Raw genomic sequence first — 23,197 nt, forward strand, 5'->3', positions numbered from 1 at the left:
TACCATTATTAATCCTCTGATAAAAGATTATAAGATCTTATCATAAATTAATTTAACGAGAGTTGGACTTCATTTTTCAATACTATTAATTTACTTTTGGTTGTGTCTAAGCTGCTGGAGTACAACAAGTTATGTTGTCTGCAGTTTCGGAGGGAGACCTATTAAGAATTAGAAATATCCACAATAATATTATACCAATAAAGATAGTATTTGTTACTCATGATTTCTGTCGTTAAACAATTTTCTTAATAAATTAAAAAAAAGTATTTGATCCATTCATCAACATTAATCAATATTTAAAAAGAAAAGGTCAACTGATGTACAATAATATATGCAGGGGAATGCATTTGAATTTTAAACTCCTGTTTTGCACAAAAGCCCATTCTTTTTACAACACCCATTCACACACCAACTAAAAATAACAATTCTAACGTTCCAAAGTTGCAATAAAATATTTGGAAGGACTTAATTGGTTAAATAGCCACTATTGTTATGCGCTTGAAAGTAGAACAAATGTACTTACAACGCCAGTAAACGGAATTACATAAAGAGACACCAAGATATTTACGTGGTTCGGAGAAAGGAAGTTCCTCTGCATCCACCGGTGGCAACTAATCACTAATAAACAAAAGGTTACAAGTGAATACCTCACTATCACACTACAAATACTCTCACCCATGTGTTATTCAAGAAATGAAATGTGACACACAAAACTCCTCCAAATTCCTATACCACTTGTTATGAACGGAGGGAGAAATCTCTCTTCCTATTGAAGAATAAAATTAGCTATTATATAGCATTACAGAATCAAATCTTCCATCTAATTCAAATAAGGAATCAAATCTAATCGAAATAACCAAATCAAATAAAAAAACTTATGACAAACGTGGGTGTCGAAGAAGGCCGGGTATCCTCCATCTTAATAGGCATAAATTAAAGCCAATTGCGAGGGCTGCCAACTTGGTGCAAGGATAAGTCACACCAACATCGAAGTTGAATCTTAACATAAGTAATGCACAATTTGAACGAAGATTCCACTTGAAATTTGGACGCTTACGAAGACTTTTACTTCCATTAAGTTCATGCACATTCATCCAGGATAATAAATAAAAAAGGCCTTTGAGGTCCATCAAACCAATGCCTTGCTTGCTTCCTTTTCCAAGTTGCCTCCTCGATTGGCTCCTCAAGTCGTGGATTCTAAATTTTTTAAAATCTCCGGTAGCCTATGAGGACATTTTAAGAGTTTATTATTGAAGTGGTTACCTATTCCAATTAAAAAAAAAAAAAAATACAACTTGAATGGATGGTGTTGGACCAATTAAACTTGGAATTATAAGAGTCTACACAAAATTTAACCCTAAAAAAAGTTTGAAAAATCAAATATTGTTTTATTTTATGACTAAATCAAAATTTAACATCTTTTGCAATAATTTTCTAGTAGGATGTCAAAGCACAACTTTTGTTTCATATAAAACTCTCATGTGTATCGAGAAGCAAAAGAAAAGTTGAAGTCAATATTCCAAATGTTTTATATTTCAACACAACAACACAATCCTTTTCTTATATTCTTGCATTCCCAAAGTCACCATTTTGTTAACCCACTTTCCCCATAATCCCTTCTCTCTATCTCCCTCTCTCAATCATGGCCATTTCCAATCTTGGAGTTCAAACAAACCACCATTTTCATGCACTTCAATTCTTCATCCTCTCTTTGATTCTCTTCAAGGTTCATTCACTTTCCTTCAACTTCCCTAACTTTCAACCAAACAATCTCGACGTATTCGTCGAAGGTGATAGCTCCATCAGCAATGATGTTATTCAACTTACAAAGAACCTAGCGGACGCCTCCCTCGCCGAGAGTGCCGGCCGAGCTTCCTACGCCAAGCCGATACGCCTATGGGACGCCTCCACAGGACAGGTAATGTAGGATGTATAACATGTTGAGGATTATTGGGATTGGGAGTGTCCCACATTGGTTAATTTAGTGGAAGATCATGGGTTTATAAGTGAGGAATACTATCTTCATTGGTATGAGGCCTTTTGGGGAAGCCCAAAGCAAAGCCATGAGAGCTTATGCTCAAAGTGGACAATATCATACCATTGTGGAGAGTTGTGTTACTCTAACATAACATGTCATAGTTCGTGTTTATTTACTTGTTAATTAGTGCTTTTAGAATTCTAGTATAAATAGTTTCTTTGATTTATTCCATCGTGGATTTGGCTTAATCAGAAATCCGCTGCATCCGCAGGTTGCGGACTTCACCACCCACTTCTCCTTTAGAATCAACACACTTAACCAAACTGTATTCGGTGATGGCCTAGCCTTCTTCATCGTCCCTTACAATTCCACAATCCCACCTAACTCAACAGGGGGTTTTCTTGGATTATTCAGCAACGACTCTGCTTTTGATACCTCCAAGAATCAAGTTTTGGCTGTTGAATTTGACAGTAAGCAGGATGATTGGGACTCGAGTCAAAATCATATAGGAATCAATATCAATTCCATTAATTCTATTCGTTTTCTTAATTGGAGCAGCAGCATGAAGGATAACCGACTAGCCAATGCCTGGATAACATACAAATCCTCCACTAAAAAGTTGTCTGTGTATCTAACTTATGATGAAGATCCGATTTTTACTGGAAATTTTAGCATCTCAGCTTCTGTTGACTTGAAAAGTTTATTGCCTGAAAGGGTCAGAATTGGGTTCTCCGCCGCTACGGGGAACTGGGTCCAAATACATAACATCATTTCTTGGAACTTCAATTCAACCTTGGACGATAATACTGGAGGTGGAGGTGGAGGTGGAGATAAAAATAAAAATATTGGTTTGGCCATTGGCCTAGGTGTTGGGCTTGGTGTTTTGATATGTGGGTTGAGTTTGTTCGGATTTCTTTGGTGGAGGAAAAAGTTGACAAGGAGAATGGAAGATGTGGAAGATCTTATGGATGATGAGTTTGAAAGAGGAACTGGCCCAAAAAGGTTCACTTATAGGGAATTAGCTCAAGCCACAAAGAATTTTGATGAGGCCGGCAAGCTTGGGGAAGGAGGGTTTGGAGGTGTTTACAAGGGTTTGTTAACCGAATCAGATACAGAAATCGCGGTAAAGAGGGTTTCCAGAGGATCAAGACAGGGGAAAAAAGAGTACGTATCCGAAGTGAAGATTATAAGTCGTTTGAGGCATAGGAATCTTGTTCAGCTCCTCGGTTGGTGCCATGAACGAGGTGATTTCCTTTTGGTTTATGAGTTCATGCCCAATGGTAGCCTGGATACCCACCTCTTCAAAGGTAAAACCATGCTAACTTGGGAGGTTAGATACAAAATAGCAGTAGGTTTGGCTTCTTCTTTGCTATATCTTCACGAAGAATGGGAACAATGTGTGGTGCATAGAGATATCAAATCCAGCAATGTAATGCTGGACTCTAATTTCAACGCCAAACTCGGGGATTTCGGGCTTGCAAGGTTTGTGGACCATGAGATGGGCTCACAAACTACTGTTCTGGCTGGCACCATGGGGTATCTAGCACCAGAGTGTGTGACGGATGGCAAGGCCAGTAAGGAATCAGATGTTTACAGTTTTGGCGTGGTTGCTCTTGAGATTGCCTGTGGACGGCGGCCAGTAGAAGCAAGAGCGGAACCTGACCAAGTGAGGCTGGTGGAGTGGGTGTGGGGGATGTATGGCAGAGGCCAAGTCCTAGAAGCTGCAGACAAGAGACTGGAAATGAACTTCGATGAGCAACAAATGGAGAGTTTGATGGTGGTGGGATTATGGTGCTGCCACCCTGACTTCAAGATGCGGCCCTCCATAAGACAGGTGATTAATGTTCTAAATGTTGAAGCACCACTGCCCGCTCTGCCTTCAAAGTTACCCGTGCCGATGTACTTTGCACCGCCGTTGGATTTATGCAAGTTTACGTACACATCGACAGGGTCCACCGAGACGCCAGTGGATAGAAGTGAGTGTTCATGTAGTAATTGTTCGACTTACACCTCAAAATCATCAGGATTAAGTATGTCGCTTTTGAAATCACAAAGATAGCAATAGTTTGCAGCCTTCATAGCCTTATAGTTGTTAATAAGTTTTTTGGGTTTTGGCATTTTATGTAGAAGATGCTCCAAATGGTGTTTTGTAGTGTCCAATATTATTTCAATTATTGACTTAAGATTGAGCCCTTCAGGTAGTGGGATGAACAGAGAAAAGGTGTGCTAAGCTTCCTCTCTTATAAATTATTTTCGTCTTCAATTTTTGTCTCTGTTTGTTTGCTTTAATTCGTGACTCAACCCTTCTTCATTTTGTTTGAATAACTTCTTAATCCCCCTCATAGAGTAACTCTATCATTTTGAGCATTAACTTCAACATACAAATAGTCAACTTCTTTAATTGTTTTGATATGGGAAAGAAATAATTTGAAAACAAAGTATCTAAATGTTGAAATTAAGATTTTTGACTTTTTTTTGTTTTTATTAAGAACCAAGGGGCATTATTGAAACCATTGACATTTTTAGAGATAGTTGAAATAATGTAGGAATTGTGACACTTGAGTAAATGAGAAATACATAAATGAATAGATACCATATATTAATGAAAGCTAGAATGACTAAAAAGACTTAAAAAAATGAAAGTCATACATATACCAACAATGTGTATCTTCCTCTTTTATAACTCAACTATAAGAACTTCATGATTATAAAAGTGTTTTATTTGGACCAATTTTGTCTTGACTGGCCTTCTATAAATTTGTCTACGATGCATGCGAATAAGAATAAAATATGTTGGAAGGACTTGTATTAATTTGTGTGGGGAGGGAGTTCACTTTTAGAAACGATGAGCAAGTAACGTGGCCATATTGGAGGGGATGCAAGAGAATGTCGGGCCATCAAATATCGATTCAAGATTTTGAATCATAGGCATTGGTAGTTATACATGGTAGTAGAAAGTTAGGCAACATATTCTTTAATTAATACACTTTAAAGTTATTATGAATATAAAGGGTATTAAGTAACTCTCAATAAATGTTGTTTGAATTAAAGTTACTTACTAGGAATGTAAAGGGTATTCTAGTAACTCCATATATGTCGTATTTCAACTATAGATGGATGTAAAAAAATATGAATTGATTTATGATTCTAATTTCAAACAACTCCAAAATAATAATATTTTCATTCTAACTTCACCTCATTCGAACTCCTTGTAATTATTAAATTTTTGGTCATTTGTCATGTATGGTGTATAGAGACCCACACTAATTTTCCATACTTTAGTTGGCCACATGACACCCTCTTTATCATTTTTTCTTCTTCCATTTGATAAAGATTATAATATTTTAACTCTCTTAAACTAGGATCTAAGTTGCCATAATTGCTACACAATAAACTCTTTTTTTTTTTTTTCTTTTTAAGAATCTATCAAAGTTAACTTTGAGTAAAATGTCAACTTCATCCTTAAATTTATCATCATTATTGGAATTAGATCCAATTTAGATAAGTGTTATAATTTTTTTTAAGTTCAACATTTTTTTTTTGAATAAAATTAACAATTTAAATAAAATTCACAAAAGAAATTGGTAAAGATCCTCGTTAATGCTAATAGGACTTAGAAATGAAATAAAAGGATAATTAATGTATGGGTATAATTTATTTGATCAAATTGTGTGATGAACTTGTGGGTGTGATTGGAAACTGGAAATAATTAGGTAGACTTTATATCTATCACAATTCTATACTTACAGTTGTGGGCACTAGAAAACATGAAGTGATAAATTAAAGAGTAGCTCAATTAGGTATATTATAGACTAGCACGTCACTTGTACCCAAACTCGATCATACTCATACCCTATGGGATCGTATGACTTGTAACATGATTAGTCGTATGATCATAAAGTTATGTGGTTAATTAAACAAGCAATGTTGTGTTTGTTGGAGAGACGTAATTAAAAAAAAAAAAATTAAAATAGTTCTTATAATTTAAAAAGATGAGAAGCGTCCTGTAAAATTGAATGCAAATTGTTTTAAAATTTTAATAATTTGAACGTTTAAAATGATTGGGAGTTTAATTAGGAGTTAAAAAGAGTAGAAGGGTTCACGGGTGGTGTGGTCTCGGTAACAACAAGTAGCAGTGGCAATGGGAAGTACCAAATTATTAGGCCTTTCCGCGTGTCATGCACCCGAAGGTTCTGCTCACCTCACCAGCGCCAATGTCGGATTCCGAGGCTGAGCCCGCCTGCCTTTCAAATTCCCTCTCTCTCTCTCTCTCTAGATTTGTTGCTCCTTTTAGAATTTTGAGTTTCTGCCTAATTCTTTTTGTTCATTACGCCTATCTCAATTGGTATTTTACCCAACACCTCAATTACTTATTTAATCAACTTTTTACGGTCAAATTCTTGAAGTATTTTTTATTAATGAGTGGGATGGACTTGACCAAATTAAATTCAATTTTTACGTTTTAAAATTCTCATCCAACTTAATTTTTACGATTTTGGTTGAGTAATCTAAATTATCGAGTCATGGAATTATATGAACACTTCTAAATTATAAATTTAAAATTGAATTGTTAATATGCTTTGAACCAACAATTTCAATAGCTTTAAAAAATGTCCAATGAGTTCTATAAAAACAAAAAAAAAAAAAAAACTAATAAAACTATAAAAATTTCAATTTGAAGGTAAATAATCCTAAATTTTAAATTGGGTAAAATAGTTTTGAAATAAAATTTTTTAAAGTTAAAGTTTATGGCATGAAATCAATAATTTTCATATTTAAATATATTACCTATTAAAATTGAGAGCAAATCTTAATTTAAGATTTAAAAATAAATAAATAATTATTTTACAAAATGATCGTGTTTTATGATTGGATTTGGATTGAATTCATCATTAAACGAGAGTTATTCATATTGAATTGTTATTTTTTCAATTGGGTATAGAAAGGTGTTTTAACTTAATCTACGGGGTAACATGAAAGTTGAAATTGTTGATGAGGAGTTAGGCAGAAATGTACATATAAAATGGTCAAATTTTGGGTTTAATAGCGTGACCATTAATGCATTGAATTTGCAATAATCAAAATTTCAAAACATAGGAAAAGACAACTTGGTTTCTCCTCTAATCTTCCATTTACAAGAAATGGAAATCAATGTCTTCGTCAGCTGAGTCTTACCTTTAACCTTTTACTTCCTATATATATCTATATATGTGTATGTACACCTTCACGTGACAGCTTCAACCCAGTTGTTAAGAAGCCAAAAACAAAAATTAAAACAAAAAACGATTTTTTATATATAATTTTGGTATTAATTCAGTCCATTAAAAGGGAGAGTTAAAACGCTTTTACTGTAGCTAACTGCTTGCCATAACAGAGGTAATTAACTTCGTCTCTCAATTTCTATCATCCTTCATAAGAAGCCTTCCTGCCCATGTTCTTGCTTCACCATTACTTTAATTAAATCCCTTTCTTCTTCTTTTTTCTGCTCCTTTTGTAGTTTTATAGTTTAATTTCAGGCTAATTTCTTTAAATGAAGCAATGGGGTTTGGCTCTTTGGTGCACAGCCATGGCTGCCGTTTTCTTCTTCTTCTTTCCTCTCCACCACAGTACCAATCGGATTCCGACCACCCCACTAAGGTAATTATTACATTCATCTACATTTTATTTATTTTCTACAAAAAAGAAAAATACAATTTTTACCCATTCAACTTTGACCTGCTGGCCTCTGCTTCTTCTGCAAGATGAATGCATGCAGAGCCGAACCAGAGGTTGAAGACGACGGGAACAACCAATATAGTTTTTTTTTTTTTTTTTTTTAAAAAAAATTGAACTTTGTTAAATGTACAGTAAATGTGGAATTATGTCGGGAGTCATATATTATTCTGTCACGTTTGTATAATTTAATTTAATCTTCACATATTTGATCTTATAAAGGAGAATGTTCGATTTATGGCCACAGGAATTTATACTGTTTTTTTTTTTTTTTTCCTAATATTATTATTATTATTTTTAACCCCACATTGTCACGGGACAAAGTGCTGGTGCTGTTTGCTTTTCGGTCTGTGAAATACGTGGACCAATGAGAAACAGACAAGTGTCGGTGAGACGGTTTTACTTTTACTGTTCTTCCGAAAAGAAGATTTCAGTTAGTTTGTTTGTTTATTTATTGACTTTCAGTATTTATTTGTTTCAACTTCTAAATATATTCTCTAATTTATCTTTTAATTTAAAAAAAAGATAAAATTTGAAAGTTTAATTAATATATAGTAAATTAAATATTGGCTCTCTAGTAGGAGAAACTTAATGGACATGAACATCAACAATTCTTCGGGGCAATTCAAAGTCAGACTACAAAGAAGTGGTGGAAATGTAAGTAATTATTACCAATTCATCTTCATTCCCTTAAAACAATTAAATTTATTGGCATCCAAAAGGCAACCCCTTTGTATTATTATGATTATTATTCAGGTCGTGATGGATAATGGTATTGTCCAAGTTACTCTGTCCACCCCAGATGGTGACGTGGTTGGATTGAGCTACAATGGAATCGATAACATTCTGGACACCAAAACCGAAGCGCCGAACAGAGGGTAAGTAGAACCATGTGTATATATATATATATGGCTGAAACAGGATTGGTTTGGATTACTTGAGGGCTAAGTGTTGTGTTTCACAGCTACTGGGACGCCGTATGGAACAACCCAAACGAACCCATTAACACTGACAGGTATAAACCAAATCCCATTCTCCCTTTTGGCTTCTAAATTCTAATCATAAAAAATATTGTTGTCCCCATTTAGATTACTAGGAACCTCGTTTAAAGTGATAGTATCCACTGACGAGCAACTGGAAATCTCGTTTGTCAAAACATGGAGCGTTGCAGTTGGGAACAAGAACGCCCCTGTAAATGTAGACAAAAGGTGGGGAGAATTTTGTGACTTTTATAAACCAAGATGTGTGGAAAATGACGTCGTTTTTGCTTCCTTTTGGCTCTGCAGATTCGTGTTGCTGAGAGGAAGTTCTGGGTTTTATACGTATGCCGTATTCGAGAGGCTGACGGGGTGCCCGGAGATTGAAATGGATCAAGTTAGGATCGTTTTCAGACCTCAGAAAAAAATGTAGAACAATTAAAAAAAAAAAACCCATTTCGGATTCTGTTTTTTTGCCTAAATTCTGAGTTTAGTTTTTGATATAAAATGGTTTGGGTGTTTAGGTTTGATTACATGGCTGTATCGGACAGTAGGCAGAGAGTGATGCCGACAATGGACGACCGAAATAATGGTGATCCATTGCAATATCCTGAGGCTGTTCTTTTGACCAATCCTGCCAATGAGAAACTCAGAGGAGAGGTATTTTTACCATTTATTTCTGAAAAAATTCATTTGATATCTACGCACACACATTTGAGGCTTTGAATTGGGTTCATTGTTGGATTCAACACATTGGCTTTGATGATCAAAATCTGGGTTTGAAGTGACGCCATTGATGAGAAATTGAGAATGATGAGTGATGTGTGAGTGCAGGTAGATGACAAGTACATGTACTCAATAGAGGACAAGGACAACCTACTTCACGGCTGGATCTCCAGAAATCCACCGACTGGATTCTGGATGATCACTCCTAGTGACGAGTTCCGCGTCGCCGGTCCGGTCAAGCAGGATCTGACCTCCCACGCCGGCCCCATCACTCTCTCCGTAAGTTCCCGTCTAACCCATTTCCATTTCCATCCACCACCTGTTTCTAACAATACCTTCACTCTAATTTCTACCACACAGATGTTCGCTAGCACCCACTACGCTGGAACGGATGTGGGCATGAAATTTGCAGAAGGAGAGCCTTGGAAGAAGGTCTTCGGCCCTGTATTTGTCTATCTCAACTCTGCTTCCCCTAAGGAGGATTACCGTTCTCTATGGCAAGATGCCAAACAACAGGTCCCCCCTAATTCTCTCCTTCTCTCTATATCTCTTTTAATGCTGAATTTAGAGTAATTCATTCAACTGACATGCATCAAATTACCACAGTTGGCAACGGAAATCAGTAAGTGGCCCTATACTTTTCCCCAATCAGAAGACTTCCCTTCTTCTGCCCAAAGAGGGAGCGTCGCCGGCCGGTTACTAATCCGTGATGGGTATTCCTCTCTCTCGCTCTATACAAATTTAAGTCTCCAATTGTAAATTGAATATGCGTATGCGTATTGTTTCCATCAGGTCTATCAGCGACAGACTTTTGCGTGCGAGTAATGCTTTCGTTGGATTGGCATTGCCTGGTCCTGTGGGATCTTGGCAAAGGGAAAGCAAGGTAATCCTTTTTTAAATTTCCATTCCCCAAAGAGTTCTCAAACCAAGACGTGCTTGCTAATATATTATACTTCCATTCTTGTAGGGCTATCAATTCTGGACTCAAGCTGACAGTCACGGCAGCTTCTTAATCAATAACGTCCGAGAAGGAGTTTATAATCTTTATGCTTTTGTTCCTGGCTTTATTGGAGACTACAAGTACGAGGGAAATATAACAATCAAGGCTGGTAAGTAATAAACGACTTTCTCTCCGTCACATTTCATAAAAAAAAACCAAACCAACCAAGCTAAGCTAAGCTCTTGGTTTTGTAGGGTCTAAAATTAAATTGGATGAGATGGTGTTTGATCCGCCGAGACAGGGCCCAACCATCTGGGAGATCGGCATTCCCGACCGCACAGCAGCGGAGTTTTATGTGCCCGACCCTTTTCCGACTCTCATGAATAAACTATACATTGACCATGATGACAAGTCGGTTTCAAAAATTCTGTTCCACCCATTCTGTTTTGTTTTGTTTTAATCAAAATTTAATGATGTTGAGAAGTTGGGTTTGATTAACAGGTTCAGACAATATGGGTTGTGGGAACGTTATGCGGCTATGTATCCAAATAATGATCTTGTGTTTACTGTTGGTGTGGATAATTATACCCAGGACTGGTTCTATGCGCATGTTACCAGGTAAGTTTGGGGCTTTTCTTTTACATTTAGTTAGTGTTTCAGGGACTGATTTAAGAGATGTTTCTTGTTATCTTATGCAGGGATGTGGGGAATCAAACATACGAAGCAACCACATGGGAGGTCAGATTTTCATTGCAATCTGTGAACCAAACGGCAAATTACACATTGCAAATTGCATTGGCATCTGCTGCTGATTGCGAGTTACAGGTATTAGAGTGTGTGTGCAGAGTAGTGTTTTAGTGAAAGATTAAACTAATACTCTGTTATGTTGTGGATTTGAAGGTTCGGTTAAACGATAAAACGTCGAGCCAACCCGCGTTTACGACAGGAAGGATCGGAAGGGACAACGCAATTGCAAGGCATGGGATTCATGGGCTTTACTGGTTATACTCGGTGCCTTTCCCTGGCACTCAGTTTCTGAAAGGGAACAACTCCATGTATTTCACTCAGGCAAGAAGCCACGGCCCTTTCCAAGGTCTCATGTACGACTACGTTCGACTCGAAGCTCCACCTCGAACATAATCCCTCCCCCGTCTCACACAGTGTTTTACAATTTTTTTTTTTTTTTTTAAAAATTATAACTACATATTGCATCAAAGAAGAGTAATTAACTCAAAAACCACAGAAATTTAGCACACACAAATATAGGATTTAGTTTAGTTGATAAATTCGGCCCTTTAGATGGTTCAAAGAAATTGTATACTGTTCCATCAGAAGCTGTTTTGAGTTATGGCAAGTAATGACAAGTAGTGATTATGGGAGTGTGAGGTTTCTCTAATGTCAACTGTGATCAATTAATGACGTACACATTTTGTGGTAGAGTGTGTTCAGAAGCATTGAACGCCAGGTAATATACCTTACTGAATATGCGAATACATCGAGAATAGGGAAAGGTAGGTGGAGAAGAGTGGGATATGGAGGGAGGGAGGATGAAAAGAACCCGTGAGAAGTGTTATAAGTCTGTTTGTGGGTTGCAGGGGTTAGGATATAATGCATAGCCCTCACGGGAATCCACACACCCCTCTCTCACGTGTTTCTCTTTCTCCCTATTTCTTCATCTTCTTCCTATCTGCTGTCAATGCCTCACACTTGGCTGTTTTTAGTAACGCTCTTTCTATTCTCACGCCATTCTACTTTTCTCCACCGCATGCACTCACCTTCACCCTGCAACTCATGTTCCTATCTAAAAAAATAATAGCAGCGTGAATAAGTGTTAGCATAATCTACTTCATTGGAGCTCATCTATTTCATTAAAAAATTTTAGGGCTATTCTTTGCCGAACATTTTTTAACTACGAATATATTCGACACTTAGGGCACGACCCCTCTATCAATCCACATCATCACGTAATCAGATTATCTTGTATCACAAATCATTGTGGGTCTTGTTTTGACAGCCAACGATCAAGGATAAACTAGTAAACCCTTAACTACCTCCACAGAGTAACATGGTCGCATTATCTCATATCATAATTCCCTATCATAATTCCCTGAAATATTATGTGGGCCATAGTTTGACAACTTATGGTCCAGGATCGGCTAGTGAATCATACCCACCTAGGTGCATAATCATATCAGAGATTGCATAACTAAATCAGCTATGATAGCTCTTAATTTTCCTAATTTCACCTAGTATTCAGTAAATCATCAAAATTGGGCATACGTGCATACTTCAACCGTGGATCATACTTTCAGGGACCATAGGAATAAATTCAATCTCATTTCATCCTCAAAATTCAATACTAACCCATATTCAACTTATTTATATAATTAAAACGTAAAAATATTCTCGAATAACTAATTACAACCATCAATCTCTTAATGTGTTTCAATATGTCCAATTCAACCAACTACCACTCACGTAATCATGCTTCTCCTATAAGAAAAACCTAAATAGGGAATCCAACTGGAAAGATTGAATCCGACAACGGTGTTCATTGAGGCACTCTTCTTGTTCCCAAAAATTTTCCCCCTCTTTCCTTTGTTTTGTTTCAAATTTCTTCCACGATTCAATAGCTAAAGTCAAGGGAAGTTGATTGGGACATTTATGGACCAATATCTATTGCTAAACTAAGGGAATTGAGTCGGAGATGATATTGATACAAAAACCCTAGAAACCCACCCACCCAAGCCCGACCAGGATCTGTGCGAGCCTTATCACAACAACCTTGCCCACTCTCTAAAGAACCAAAGCCCTAAAAACGATAGTTTTGCAACACTTCACGAAACCTACTCCCTCTCTTCTTCTTCGCTATCTAATACACACATCCATTTCACTCAATAAAATAAACCATAAAACATAAAAAGAATACCTGCCCCTCAACACATATCCCCCTCAAATACTTACATTCTAATCATTCTTGCTTCTATACACTCAATGGGCTCTACAACAACACTGGCTGCCAATGATTAGGGATGTCTGGTCTAAAACTGGTTCCTTTATTTTTCCTTCCTCGGGTCCTTTTTAAGCTATGGTCGGGTCCTTTTTAAGCTATGGTCGGGTCCTTTTTGAGCTACATTTTCGATTTTATTTCGATGGGGGCTTCTCTATTCTCTTAATTGAGGACCTATTTAAGGAGTTTAAAGAAATTTGATACCTACTCACGAACCAAACCGACCATTAAATTAAAATTAGTGATTGAATAAAGTAAGTAGCCCCTCCAAACTTCAGATTCATAAATACTTATAAGATATGGTGGAGAATGTTATAAGAAATATTTGGAATGGTATAAGTTAGTTTGACCGATGAAAAACATGTTGGTTTTATGGATGCTCCATATTGATGATAGGATTCATACCTAGGATATGTTTATGTTGTTATAGGTAGAAGATTAAAGATTTGCTACCTAACCAACTGTGAACTTGATTTGATTGTCCATGGCCTATATAACTAGCTGACATGTACTTTGTAGGGACTATTAGAGATTTGCTAGTTAATATTTAATTGTGGACTGGCTCCGATTATCAAAGGTCCGTAGTAGTACTTTTATGATTATAAGTTGGTAGAAACGAGGTTGAGTCTTGAAATGCATGAACCTTATTAGAATTTTATGAGAGTCTTATGGGTGTAATTAAGGGTCTTCAACCACTCTCTAATAGTGATCTTGTTCGGATGAGAGCAAGGGATCAAATAGGTAGACGAGCATTGGTAAGTTCGAAAGTCACCCCTCCATGATTTTTACGTTATGGAGCTTAGTAGGGAGATGTCAACTAAAGTATGCTAGAGGAATTGAGAATAGTGTCCATAATGCTATGACGAGAACTATGGGTTGGAACTCATGATGGGGTGACGCCTTGAGTGCCTATGGTATGTAGGTTGACGATGATGACAAAAAAGACTAGTAAACAACTAATCAAGATACTTTAGAGCCCAAAAATAGAACTTATGAGGCAGTAAATCTTGAGAACCGATAATCTACTTAGAGCTAAAAAAAAATAGAACTTAATGGCTTTCGCACCATTAGCCTAAGTTCAGCTTAGATGAACCGAGTTAACCTTGAGGATAGCCAAGGAAGATCCTATGACTCAGAAATGGGAATGCTAAGTACGAATAAGATAATGAACAACTGAACAAAGTAAACGACATAAGACTTTAAAACTAACTAAGAATCGAGTATTTTGATACCCATTTATGCTATTTCAATTTTTTCAGATGAAAGCTAGACGGCGCAAACGAGACGAGGGTGTACACCGATCGGTAGAGGCGAAGCTAGATGTACATCATTAATTTTCAAAGTCTATGTTTTTGTATGAAGTAAGTGATTGTTTGTAAAAGCGTTTGGTTTTGAAAGGGGACAATACGCAAGAATGAAGAGAGAAAGGTAAAGTCTATTTGGTGAGTGCCACTGATTGTGTGTGTATCGATTGGTGTGCTCTGAGCTACTTATTACTACGGATCAGTTCTCACGCTGCTCCCTCTCACACCACATATAAATCTTCAACTTTCTGTTTCGCTAAATCTATATCAATCCCAATCAATACCTTTCATAGCCTTACGCTTATATGACAATGCCATGCATGGGCTGTGCTTCCACACTCTATTACTGCTTACCCTCACTTATGTAAATATGTACTTTGTACGGTGTTTTCATACACTGTTTCTGTTCTGTCTACCCACACAACACACAACTCTCCAAATGGGCCTCTTCAATTTCAACCCATCTTCACATGTTTACTAGCGAGTTAAATTGACATCTCCGAGAAGAATCAAGATCAAACTTTCTCTCGATTTATCGATCAATAGATTAATTGTATATGTATGTGTGTTAAACCAATATTTGATGAAAATCACAAGCACCCATCAACATCCATCATAATGTCAATCACTGCATGAAAACATTGAATTTAGTATATTTGCCTCTGGAAAAGGGAAACTGAAACACCCGAGAAGAAGGACCATAAAAAACTCCTTTTTTTATATATATATTTAATTTAATGTGTGCCTCTGTTGCTTTTGCTTCTTCCTCCTTTCCCTTTTATTCCTCACATATTGACTTCATTTGCAGCATCCATCCCATTCAAGAACCAATGAGGCCCTCATCGCAAGAAGAAATCAGCCAAAACTCAGGCACAACAAGAACCAAATCATCGTCAAATACGAAACAACAGCAAACCCAACAACAACAACCTCTGAAATGTCCTCGATGTGATTCCACCAACACCAAGTTTTGCTACTACAACAACTACTGCCTCACTCAACCTCGTCACTTTTGCAAGACCTGTCGTAGATATTGGACCAAAGGTGGCGCCTTGAGAAATGTCCCCATCGGTGGCGGCTGCCGGAAAACCAAAAAGCTCAAATCTTCTTCCTCTTCTTCTTCTTCCAATAATTCCAAACTCCTCCCCTCCGGCGACACCCCTGCCTTCAGATTCTTTGCTGGAATCTCACCCTCCATTGATTTCCAATTGAATGGTGGTCTTGGAGTTGGACTCTCATCATCTTCACCACAATTATTCCCAACAACTCCCACCACAAATCATCCATACATGGGCCTCAACTACGACACCAATTTCCCTCTAATTCACCACCACAATACCAACTCAAATTTAAACCTCCAACCTCACTATAATACCAACACCACCCTTGCATCTTCAATTCAATCTTTGAGCTCTCTAAACCAAGACCTCCATTCTAAATTACAGCAACACCGGTTGGCTATGATATTTGGAGACCACGATCATGTGCAAAACAAGGATCAAAATCACAAATTGTTGCAACCCATTTTGTTTCACAATCTAGAGCCTCCAAAACAGGATAGTTGTTTCAATATCCATGATCCTAGAACACAATCTGCAGCAGCTTCAACAACCGGGGAGGATGCCGCTACAACTGAATGGTTCTTCGGAAATAATTCTTATGATGATCGTCATAATCATCATCATCAAGTGAGTGCCACAAACAGTGCTGGTGGGAATGGGTGGAATCATACTAATAATAATAATGGAGTTCAAGCTTGGGAGGATTTGCACCATTTCACTGCCTTGCCCTGAAGCTGCTACAAATTGAAAAAAAAAAAAAAAGGTTGGAGTCTTATCCAAAAGATCATCATAGTGAATAAAATTGAATATTATGTTAGCTCATATTTTAATTCAGTTTAGATGTTTATTTAGTGTTATTGTAAGTTTGATCAAAGAGATGGCATTTACTGTAAGTTAATTTCTTATTGGGTTTGAATTATTCCATTGAAATGCATAACATTTTGTTCTTTCCAAGCAATATATTCAGAAATTGAAGAGACCCATTTATAGGGATGAGAGATTCTGTTTGAAATAAAACAAAAACAACAAAAGGGCTAATGTTAGTTCTTATTTATATTCTCTGCCTGGGTTTTTAAAGTAAATTGGTGATTTCAACAGTTGTTATCATGAAAAGTAAATAAAAAAAAAGTTGAAGTTGATATAGTTTTATTGGTTTATTCATTGGGATCTGAGGAAATAAGTTTTGGAGTGTTATTAAAAGCTAGAAGTTAATAGCATATCTTTGATTTGTTTTATGCAGAGAGAATCAAAAGGTACGCTTGTGTTCAAAGTATGAGAGTGTCAGAGTTTAGATAGTATCAATCCTTATGAGGGGGACTTAATCTGTGCCTTACTCAACATTATGTCAACATGTATAAATGAAACATGGCAGTGTCGCAGTGTGGTTTTGCAGCCTATAACCTCTTGTTCTTCGGCTCTTAGCCTCTCAGGGGCTTCAGTAAATAGCCTGTAGCCTGCACCTTTCTCTGATCCTCTTTCATATATAATTAATTATACAAACACACACACACTGTACTTTGTGTCTGCAAAAACTGGTGGCTTTGGGATTGCATTGAATGAAATGAAGTGTCAATTTGAAGGTGAAAAGGGTTTAGGGTTTGATTAATGTTTATAGGTTGTTTTAAGAGCTACTTGTTAACATAGCATCTCTTCTTGTGTACTGCAGCCTCGAAGATGCTTTGTTTTTTTCCTTTTCTTTTTCCTTCACTGAATCATTGCCTTTTCTGTCACCCCTTTGCTTGCTTTTACCATTTAGTGAAAAGGGTTGGACTTACAGTTCAGTCCCCTCAGTGGTTAAATTTTGTTTTTAACCTTTCAAGTGGTCTCTGTTCAAAGTTGCAGTGTTCATTATAAAATCTTTTTTGAGTATCAAAACCTCAACTATCATTAAACTTAAATAAATATATTAAAAATCAAACAATATTATACGTGAATACTTGATGAGAAATTTTTTTTTTTTTTTTTTGGATGGATGAGACCTTTGATTTATAAACACCATCCTATGGTTGGAATTTATAGACTTCTAAATAGACACAATCTTAAAAGTGGTTGAACTAAGCGCTTTCTCGCCTATTTTGTTTCTCTGGTTCATTTGGATTTCTTTAAAAATTGAAACTTCAAAAAAAACGTAATGTTCTTGGATGCATAAGTATTAGAGAGAGAGAGAGAGAGAGGGAGGGAGGGAGAAGAAACGTATGAAGAGGGGCGAGTAAACGTGATAGAAGTGAGGAACAGCGTGGGATAAGGAAAGCTTTTGTTAGAACTGCAAACTGTCATTTTAGAGACCATGCGAGGACCTCATGACCCATCATATGCTCTACATATATAGATACATGAAACTTCAACACCTCCCACCCCCAAAAAAACCACAAAAATAAATAAATAAATAAATAAAAATTTGGCCTTCCCTTTTTTCAAACAAAATTATGAGTTATTCTTTTCCCTTCGTGTTGAATAGACATTGATTATACGAGAAAGAAAATTTGTCGTGAGACTTTTTTTTTTTTTTGTTTCACACGAATGATTTTCGACCTTTGGGGAGGTGGGTTTTGGGGTTAAAACATGCACGAAAAACAAGACAGAGAAAGGAATCTTCCCCTTTTATGAAGGATTAACAACCACACATATAATTATGATATAATTTTGTGTTTAGTGTTTGCTTCGAATGAGTAATCAAAGATGGTGTCGTTTTGTGGAAATTATTGGCGTTACATCCATTTTCTTTGCAAATAACCTTTTGTTTTTGGTTGTGGTGGTTTCATTTCGGATTGGGAAACAGAAAAGACTAAGGAGGAGAATGTGAGAGCTTTGCTTTATAACGTGAAGACTTTGATTGAGTTGCTTCTCATCACTCTCCTCTTTTTGGCATTTCCTTTCGGTTTTCAATCAGCCATACCCTTTTGTCCCTTTTTCAACCAAAAAATATTGGTCCAATCAAAATTATCAATATTTAAATTTATTACTTTTACGAGAAATATGTTTTACACATAACCAATTTAGATGAAGTTGGCGCAAACTGAACATAACTCGACTAACAAAGACATTGTTAATTAAGAGATCAAAAATACATTTGAATACTCTCATCCGGGATGTTGTATTAAAAAAAAAACTAAATCATGTAGGATTTTGAGATTGTGACCAAAGTCTATGTTTGCTGGATAAGAAAAAAAATCATGGATATATAATTGGAGACAACTACCTCCGATGATATAAAATATTTTGGATGAAACCAAAAGCAAAGGTACGAACACTAGATCTTGAGTTGTCTAGTACAACATATAAACTAGATCAAAACACTACTGAATAGAGAAAAAAACCATAGAAGCTCCTTCGCCAAAATGTGGTCATTTGGTAAAACATAATTGTTAACTCCAAATAGGCAGACACCCTTCGAATTCCTTGTTTTGGCCTATAAATCTTACTCACAATTTACCACAAACTAATGAATTTATTTTCATCAAAAAGGAGGAACTCGACACATGCAGGTCATTTCACTGCAAATTAACGGATTCAAAAAGGAAATTGCTTCGCAAGAACCATTACATTCTAACAGATACTTATTGCCAATTCATTTCTTACCAGAAGCAAAATAATAGACACAAACTCAAATGCAGGTAGCTACTAGTTGACTACATCAAGAACCAGCTTGCGGGACTTCAAAACTGACCACTTCAATCGGCGGTAGTATGCGGCCTGAAGTAGAGCCAAAGAGAGCACGAAGATCCATTTGAATCCCATCTGCCATTCAAGGCCAAACACACATCAGACAAGAGAACTAGAAACGTGAAACAAGCCAACATAGATTTAACATGCAAATTACCAGTTTCCTTTCTTCCATTTCTGGTTCAGCTGCCCATGACAAGAATGACACAACATCTTTCCCCATCTACAATACAAAGGGGCATGGAACTTATAAGTCGATGTACGAAGGATCAATACTTGAGCAAGATGATGCTCGGTCAGCCCTGGTAGATTAGTGCATTCATAATACATATTCTCATATTCTATACAACTTTCGAACTTCGCATATTTTGCAGACTAACCTGTGCTTCTGTTGCAGGGGTACCATCTTCGTATTCAACAGCTCCATCATTAAGCATCTTAGGCATTGCAATTGCTCCGCCAGGGAAATAAGGGTTATAGTGCAGACCCTCTCGGATCTACAAAACCATTCAAAGTGTTCTTCAGAATTGAGAAGAGTTATCAAGCTGGAAAATAATACAAATTTGCTTATTGGTTGGAAATATTTGAATTACGTCCAATTCTAAGCTTTAAATGACCATGGCTCACTTCAAATCGAGTACAACACTATGAACTAATGTTTAACAATGATCATAAGAATAAAAGGCTTGTTTCATATTTATTCAAGAATAGAATACTCAGATGGATAAAAGATACTCCATCAGACTCCAATGAGGCAGGGGAGTAACAAACAAAACCAAAATCAATATGCGAGACATCTGATGATTTCACACAATGAAGAAATACACCTTCCAAAACAGGCTACCTAAGTTCAAACTAGACCTCAGAGGTAAGTTACAATTTTCTACCATAAATAAGCACGAAAATATGACACTCGCAGCTTCTGAGGCCACAAGAAACGTCTATCTCGCACACTAAAAAAAACAAATATGGTTTTATATTAATTTCAACGAAGATATGCAACATGCACATATCTGTTCCATGTGAACTGTACCCACACATTACATCAAAATAGGCAGGCAATAGAAGACATCTAAAACTAACTAACCCTACTGAAGGAAGCTCACACGAAATAATAGAACATGGTAGTATCCCTAATAAGGACAATCAAAATATATCTTCTACTCACACAAGTCCCATAATTTACAACTGTAAATTTGCAATGAGAAATACAGAACATCCTATGGAATTTAGTAAAAATAATGTGGATTAAAATTTACCGAAACACCAGCAGGTGGGTCACGATAACCAGTCAGAAGGGAAAATACATAATTCTGACCATTATGACGAGCCTGAGAGGGAAAAAGATAAAATGGCATTAGAACAAAGTTTATTCACAAATTCTCTACATTATATGCATAAATGATTCTGTTTGTATCACCAAGGGGAAAAAGAACGGATAAACATTTTGGTATCAATAGTCAACACCCATGATTTGATATATACAATCTTGCTTCCTGAAACTACAAGAATGATAAAGAAGAATTACCTTTGTGATGAGGCTCAGATCCGGAGGGTAAGCTCCACCATTAGCAAATCTAGCAGCTTGTTCATTGGCATATGGTTCAGGAAACCGATCACTGAGTTTACCCGGACGAGTGAACATCTCACCCTCATCATTAGGCCCATCCACTACCTCAATTTCAGCAGCCATTGCTTTCGTCTCCTCTTCAGTATATGCAACACCAACCAAATCACGATACGATATCAAAGACATGGAATGACAAGATGCACACACTTGTTGATAAACCTGATGACCACGCCGAATCCTGCTCAGCCAAAATCAACCTTAGAGCATTAAGATTATACACTATCATCAAATCTCTCTCAACATAAGATTATCCACAAGACCATAGGGTTAAACAAATTAATGGATAAGAAAATTGCTCCTTCACTTTGAAATGTTGGCAAGGAATTTAAAAGGATTTGTCTCACCTGGTGCTTACCAGGAAAAGTTTTAAAACTCTTTGAAACCCCTATATATGGGCAAAGATCTAAAGGAGAATCTTATTCTGGCCAGCCTTGCCTTGATAGGTTTAATTGGAAAGAAATTGTAGAATTTTTGCCGACTCTTCTAGGATGATTAGGATCTCAATAAATTACGGGCTCTCTAAATAGTTTTTCTTCTCAATTTCTTTTCTAATTACAGTTCCTTCTTGATATGAACCCAATGAAAGAACTATTAGTAATCCTTTGAAGAGACGATTCCTTATCTCCCCCTTCTTAGACATTTTCAGGGTTCAAAACTAAGATGCTAATTAGAAGAGATTTATATAATTTCTCCACCCTTTCTTTGAAATTTAGGATATAATCAAAATCTGGGCTCACTTCGAAGCTTTTTTCTAATCTCTCTTGGAAATTACAGTTCCTTCTCGATAAACACCAAATGGAAGAGTTTTATAATCTTCCATGCCTTGGGACAATTCCTAGTGATTTCTCTTCTATTTCATAAGAATAACCTTTTGTAACCTTTCCTACTGAAGAAGAAATTATAGAATTTACTCTTCTGATTCTTTGATTGTTGGAATCTTATTTAATTCTGGGCTCCCTTTGCAGATCTCCTTCCAGTCTTTTTCTTTTTCCATTTTTTTATGTCATCACAATTCCGCCTTAATAAATGTAAATTGGGGAGAAAAAAAAAAAAAACCATTTCACATAATATGATGATGATGATGATTTTAATTACAACATCAATAACAAAAAGGATAAGATGATGATGAAGATGATAAGACTATGTACAATCTATGGAGGCTGTCCATTAATATAAAGTTTATTAATATTTCAATGACCAAGGACGGGATTGAATGGGCCATCTACTTCTAGACAAAAGACATAAGAAGGTCATCACCTCATTAAGATATGAGCCATCTATCAATTTCTAGATGGGTCAATGATAAGTGACAAGCACGAATGAGCAGTCAACTTCATGTCAAAACAGGGGAATGCTATAATAAATTGCTGCACTCTACAATAATATAATCCATCTAAATCAACTAAAAAGAAAATAAAAATCATTAAAAACATGTAGAACATCTTATAGCGGGCTTAAAACACTAAGGTAAGAGCTGTGAGACTGATGGTGAAGTAAAGACGGCTCAAGAATTCCGACAGTTCTATAAAGCAGGGAAAAAGCAAAAGGTCATCATCATATCTTACGAAGCATGATCATATGAACTCAAAATGCCCTGGTGAGGCCAGGGATAGTTTGGACACTCCAAGCCATGTTCTGCCTCATCAGCAGATGCCAAAGTTGCAAAACTGAAAAATCCAGAAATGCCTGCTCCAAGTAGCGCAAGCCTTCTAAAGGAGTTCATCCCAGCAAAACCAGCTTCCTCGTTTTTTGAAATAAGGGAAGAGGTCAAAGGAGGGGTCTGCACAAGTAAGGTACCGTAACACAACTATGTATCAGCTAATTTAATTGATGTCACTGATCAATGAAATAGAAACGTCCTCTTCATCTCCCGTAACTACGGTAAAAGTCACCTCTTCAACAATGTAAATACTTGTGACACCAACACTGTTTCCCAAAATCAAGCATTATAGTGACTAACTATGCAGATTCTTTAACATCTATTTATGACAGGACAAATAGAGAACTTAATCAAAATCTTATCCTTTGTGTTTAGGACATAGAATAACAAGCTAAAGTACTTACTGACGATTGAGATGGAAATTTCCTGAGTAGGTGCCGGATCATTCCTCCCCCAGCCATTCCAGTCACAATTTCTGCAAATTATTCACAAAAAAAAAAAAAAAAAAAAAAAAAAAAAAAAAAAAAAAAAAAAAA

General features: G+C 36.5%; 4 protein-coding genes across 8 annotated transcripts in view; 3 read left to right on the forward strand and 1 right to left on the reverse strand.

The window, feature by feature from the left end:
* Positions 1–1,555: 1,555 nt before the first annotated feature.
* On the forward strand, positions 1,556–4,158 carry LOC111447664 (L-type lectin-domain containing receptor kinase IX.1-like). The gene is made up of 2 exons (XM_023086940.1): positions 1,556–1,918; positions 2,250–4,158. The coding sequence occupies exons 1-2, from the start codon at positions 1,643–1,645 to the stop codon at positions 4,035–4,037; spliced, it is 2,064 nt and encodes a 687-aa protein (XP_022942708.1). The 5' UTR covers positions 1,556–1,642; the 3' UTR covers positions 4,038–4,158.
* Positions 4,159–7,435: 3,277 nt separating this feature from the next.
* On the forward strand, positions 7,436–11,526 carry LOC111447626 (probable rhamnogalacturonate lyase B). 2 transcript variants are annotated; one of them, XM_023086888.1, is made up of 16 exons: positions 7,436–7,615; positions 8,269–8,347; positions 8,447–8,568; positions 8,655–8,705; positions 8,779–8,898; positions 8,977–9,096; positions 9,192–9,327; positions 9,502–9,672; positions 9,754–9,909; positions 10,000–10,106; positions 10,186–10,276; positions 10,361–10,502; positions 10,588–10,744; positions 10,835–10,951; positions 11,032–11,158; positions 11,234–11,526. In XM_023086888.1, exons 1-16 carry the CDS (start codon positions 7,509–7,511, stop codon positions 11,471–11,473), a joined length of 2,043 nt encoding a protein of 680 aa, XP_022942656.1. In that variant the 5' UTR covers positions 7,436–7,508; the 3' UTR covers positions 11,474–11,526. The 2 variants fall into 2 exon arrangements, with proteins under 2 accessions (XP_022942656.1, XP_022942657.1); XM_023086889.1 differs by having other exon boundaries at positions 8,272–8,347.
* A 3,813-nt stretch (positions 11,527–15,339) lies between these two features.
* LOC111447656 (dof zinc finger protein DOF5.7) lies at positions 15,340–16,674 on the forward strand. The gene has a single exon (XM_023086930.1). It carries the CDS (start codon positions 15,385–15,387, stop codon positions 16,438–16,440), a length of 1,056 nt encoding a protein of 351 aa, XP_022942698.1. The 5' UTR covers positions 15,340–15,384; the 3' UTR covers positions 16,441–16,674.
* A 2,462-nt stretch (positions 16,675–19,136) lies between these two features.
* Positions 19,137–23,197, reverse strand: part of LOC111447710 (cytochrome c1-2, heme protein, mitochondrial-like) — a 5,812-nt gene continuing 1,751 nt past the window's right edge. For all 4 annotated transcript variants that reach the window (XM_023087008.1, XM_023087009.1, XM_023087011.1 and 1 more), the window contains exons 2-8: positions 23,066–23,136; positions 22,567–22,781; positions 20,900–21,179; positions 20,631–20,702; positions 19,752–19,868; positions 19,529–19,594; positions 19,137–19,446 (exon numbers count right to left, since the gene is read on the reverse strand). In XM_023087008.1, coding sequence (XP_022942776.1) covers positions 19,330–19,446; positions 19,529–19,594; positions 19,752–19,868; positions 20,631–20,702; positions 20,900–21,179; positions 22,567–22,781; positions 23,066–23,122 — 924 coding nt within the window. In that variant the 5' untranslated portion in view covers positions 23,123–23,136 and the 3' untranslated portion in view covers positions 19,137–19,329. The remainder of the gene's footprint in view (positions 19,447–19,528; positions 19,595–19,751; positions 19,869–20,630; positions 20,703–20,899; positions 21,180–22,566; positions 22,782–23,065; positions 23,137–23,197) is intronic.

The sequence above is a fragment of the Cucurbita moschata genome, unplaced genomic scaffold (genome assembly GCF_002738365.1).
Source record: "Cucurbita moschata cultivar Rifu unplaced genomic scaffold, Cmos_1.0 Cmo_Scf00009, whole genome shotgun sequence".
NCBI classification, from domain to species: Eukaryota; Viridiplantae; Streptophyta; class Magnoliopsida; order Cucurbitales; family Cucurbitaceae; genus Cucurbita; species Cucurbita moschata.

Bases quoted from the DNA above. Each gene is read 5' to 3' on its own strand.
- LOC111447656 (XM_023086930.1), top strand. From the start codon at position 15,385: ATGTGTGCCTCTGTTGCTTTTGCTTCTTCCTCCTTTCCCTTTTATTCC.
- LOC111447664 (XM_023086940.1), top strand. From the start codon at position 1,643: ATGGCCATTTCCAATCTTGGAGTTCAAACAAACCACCATTTTCATGCA. The intron at 1,919-2,249 runs GTAATGTAGGAT...CTGCATCCGCAG, and splicing joins GGGACGCCTCCACAGGACAG to GTTGCGGACTTCACCACCCA.
- LOC111447626 (XM_023086888.1), top strand. From the start codon at position 7,509: ATGAAGCAATGGGGTTTGGCTCTTTGGTGCACAGCCATGGCTGCCGTT. The intron at 9,328-9,501 runs GTATTTTTACCA...GTGTGAGTGCAG, and splicing joins ATGAGAAACTCAGAGGAGAG to GTAGATGACAAGTACATGTA. The intron at 10,503-10,587 runs GTAAGTAATAAA...TTGGTTTTGTAG, and splicing joins AAATATAACAATCAAGGCTG to GGTCTAAAATTAAATTGGAT.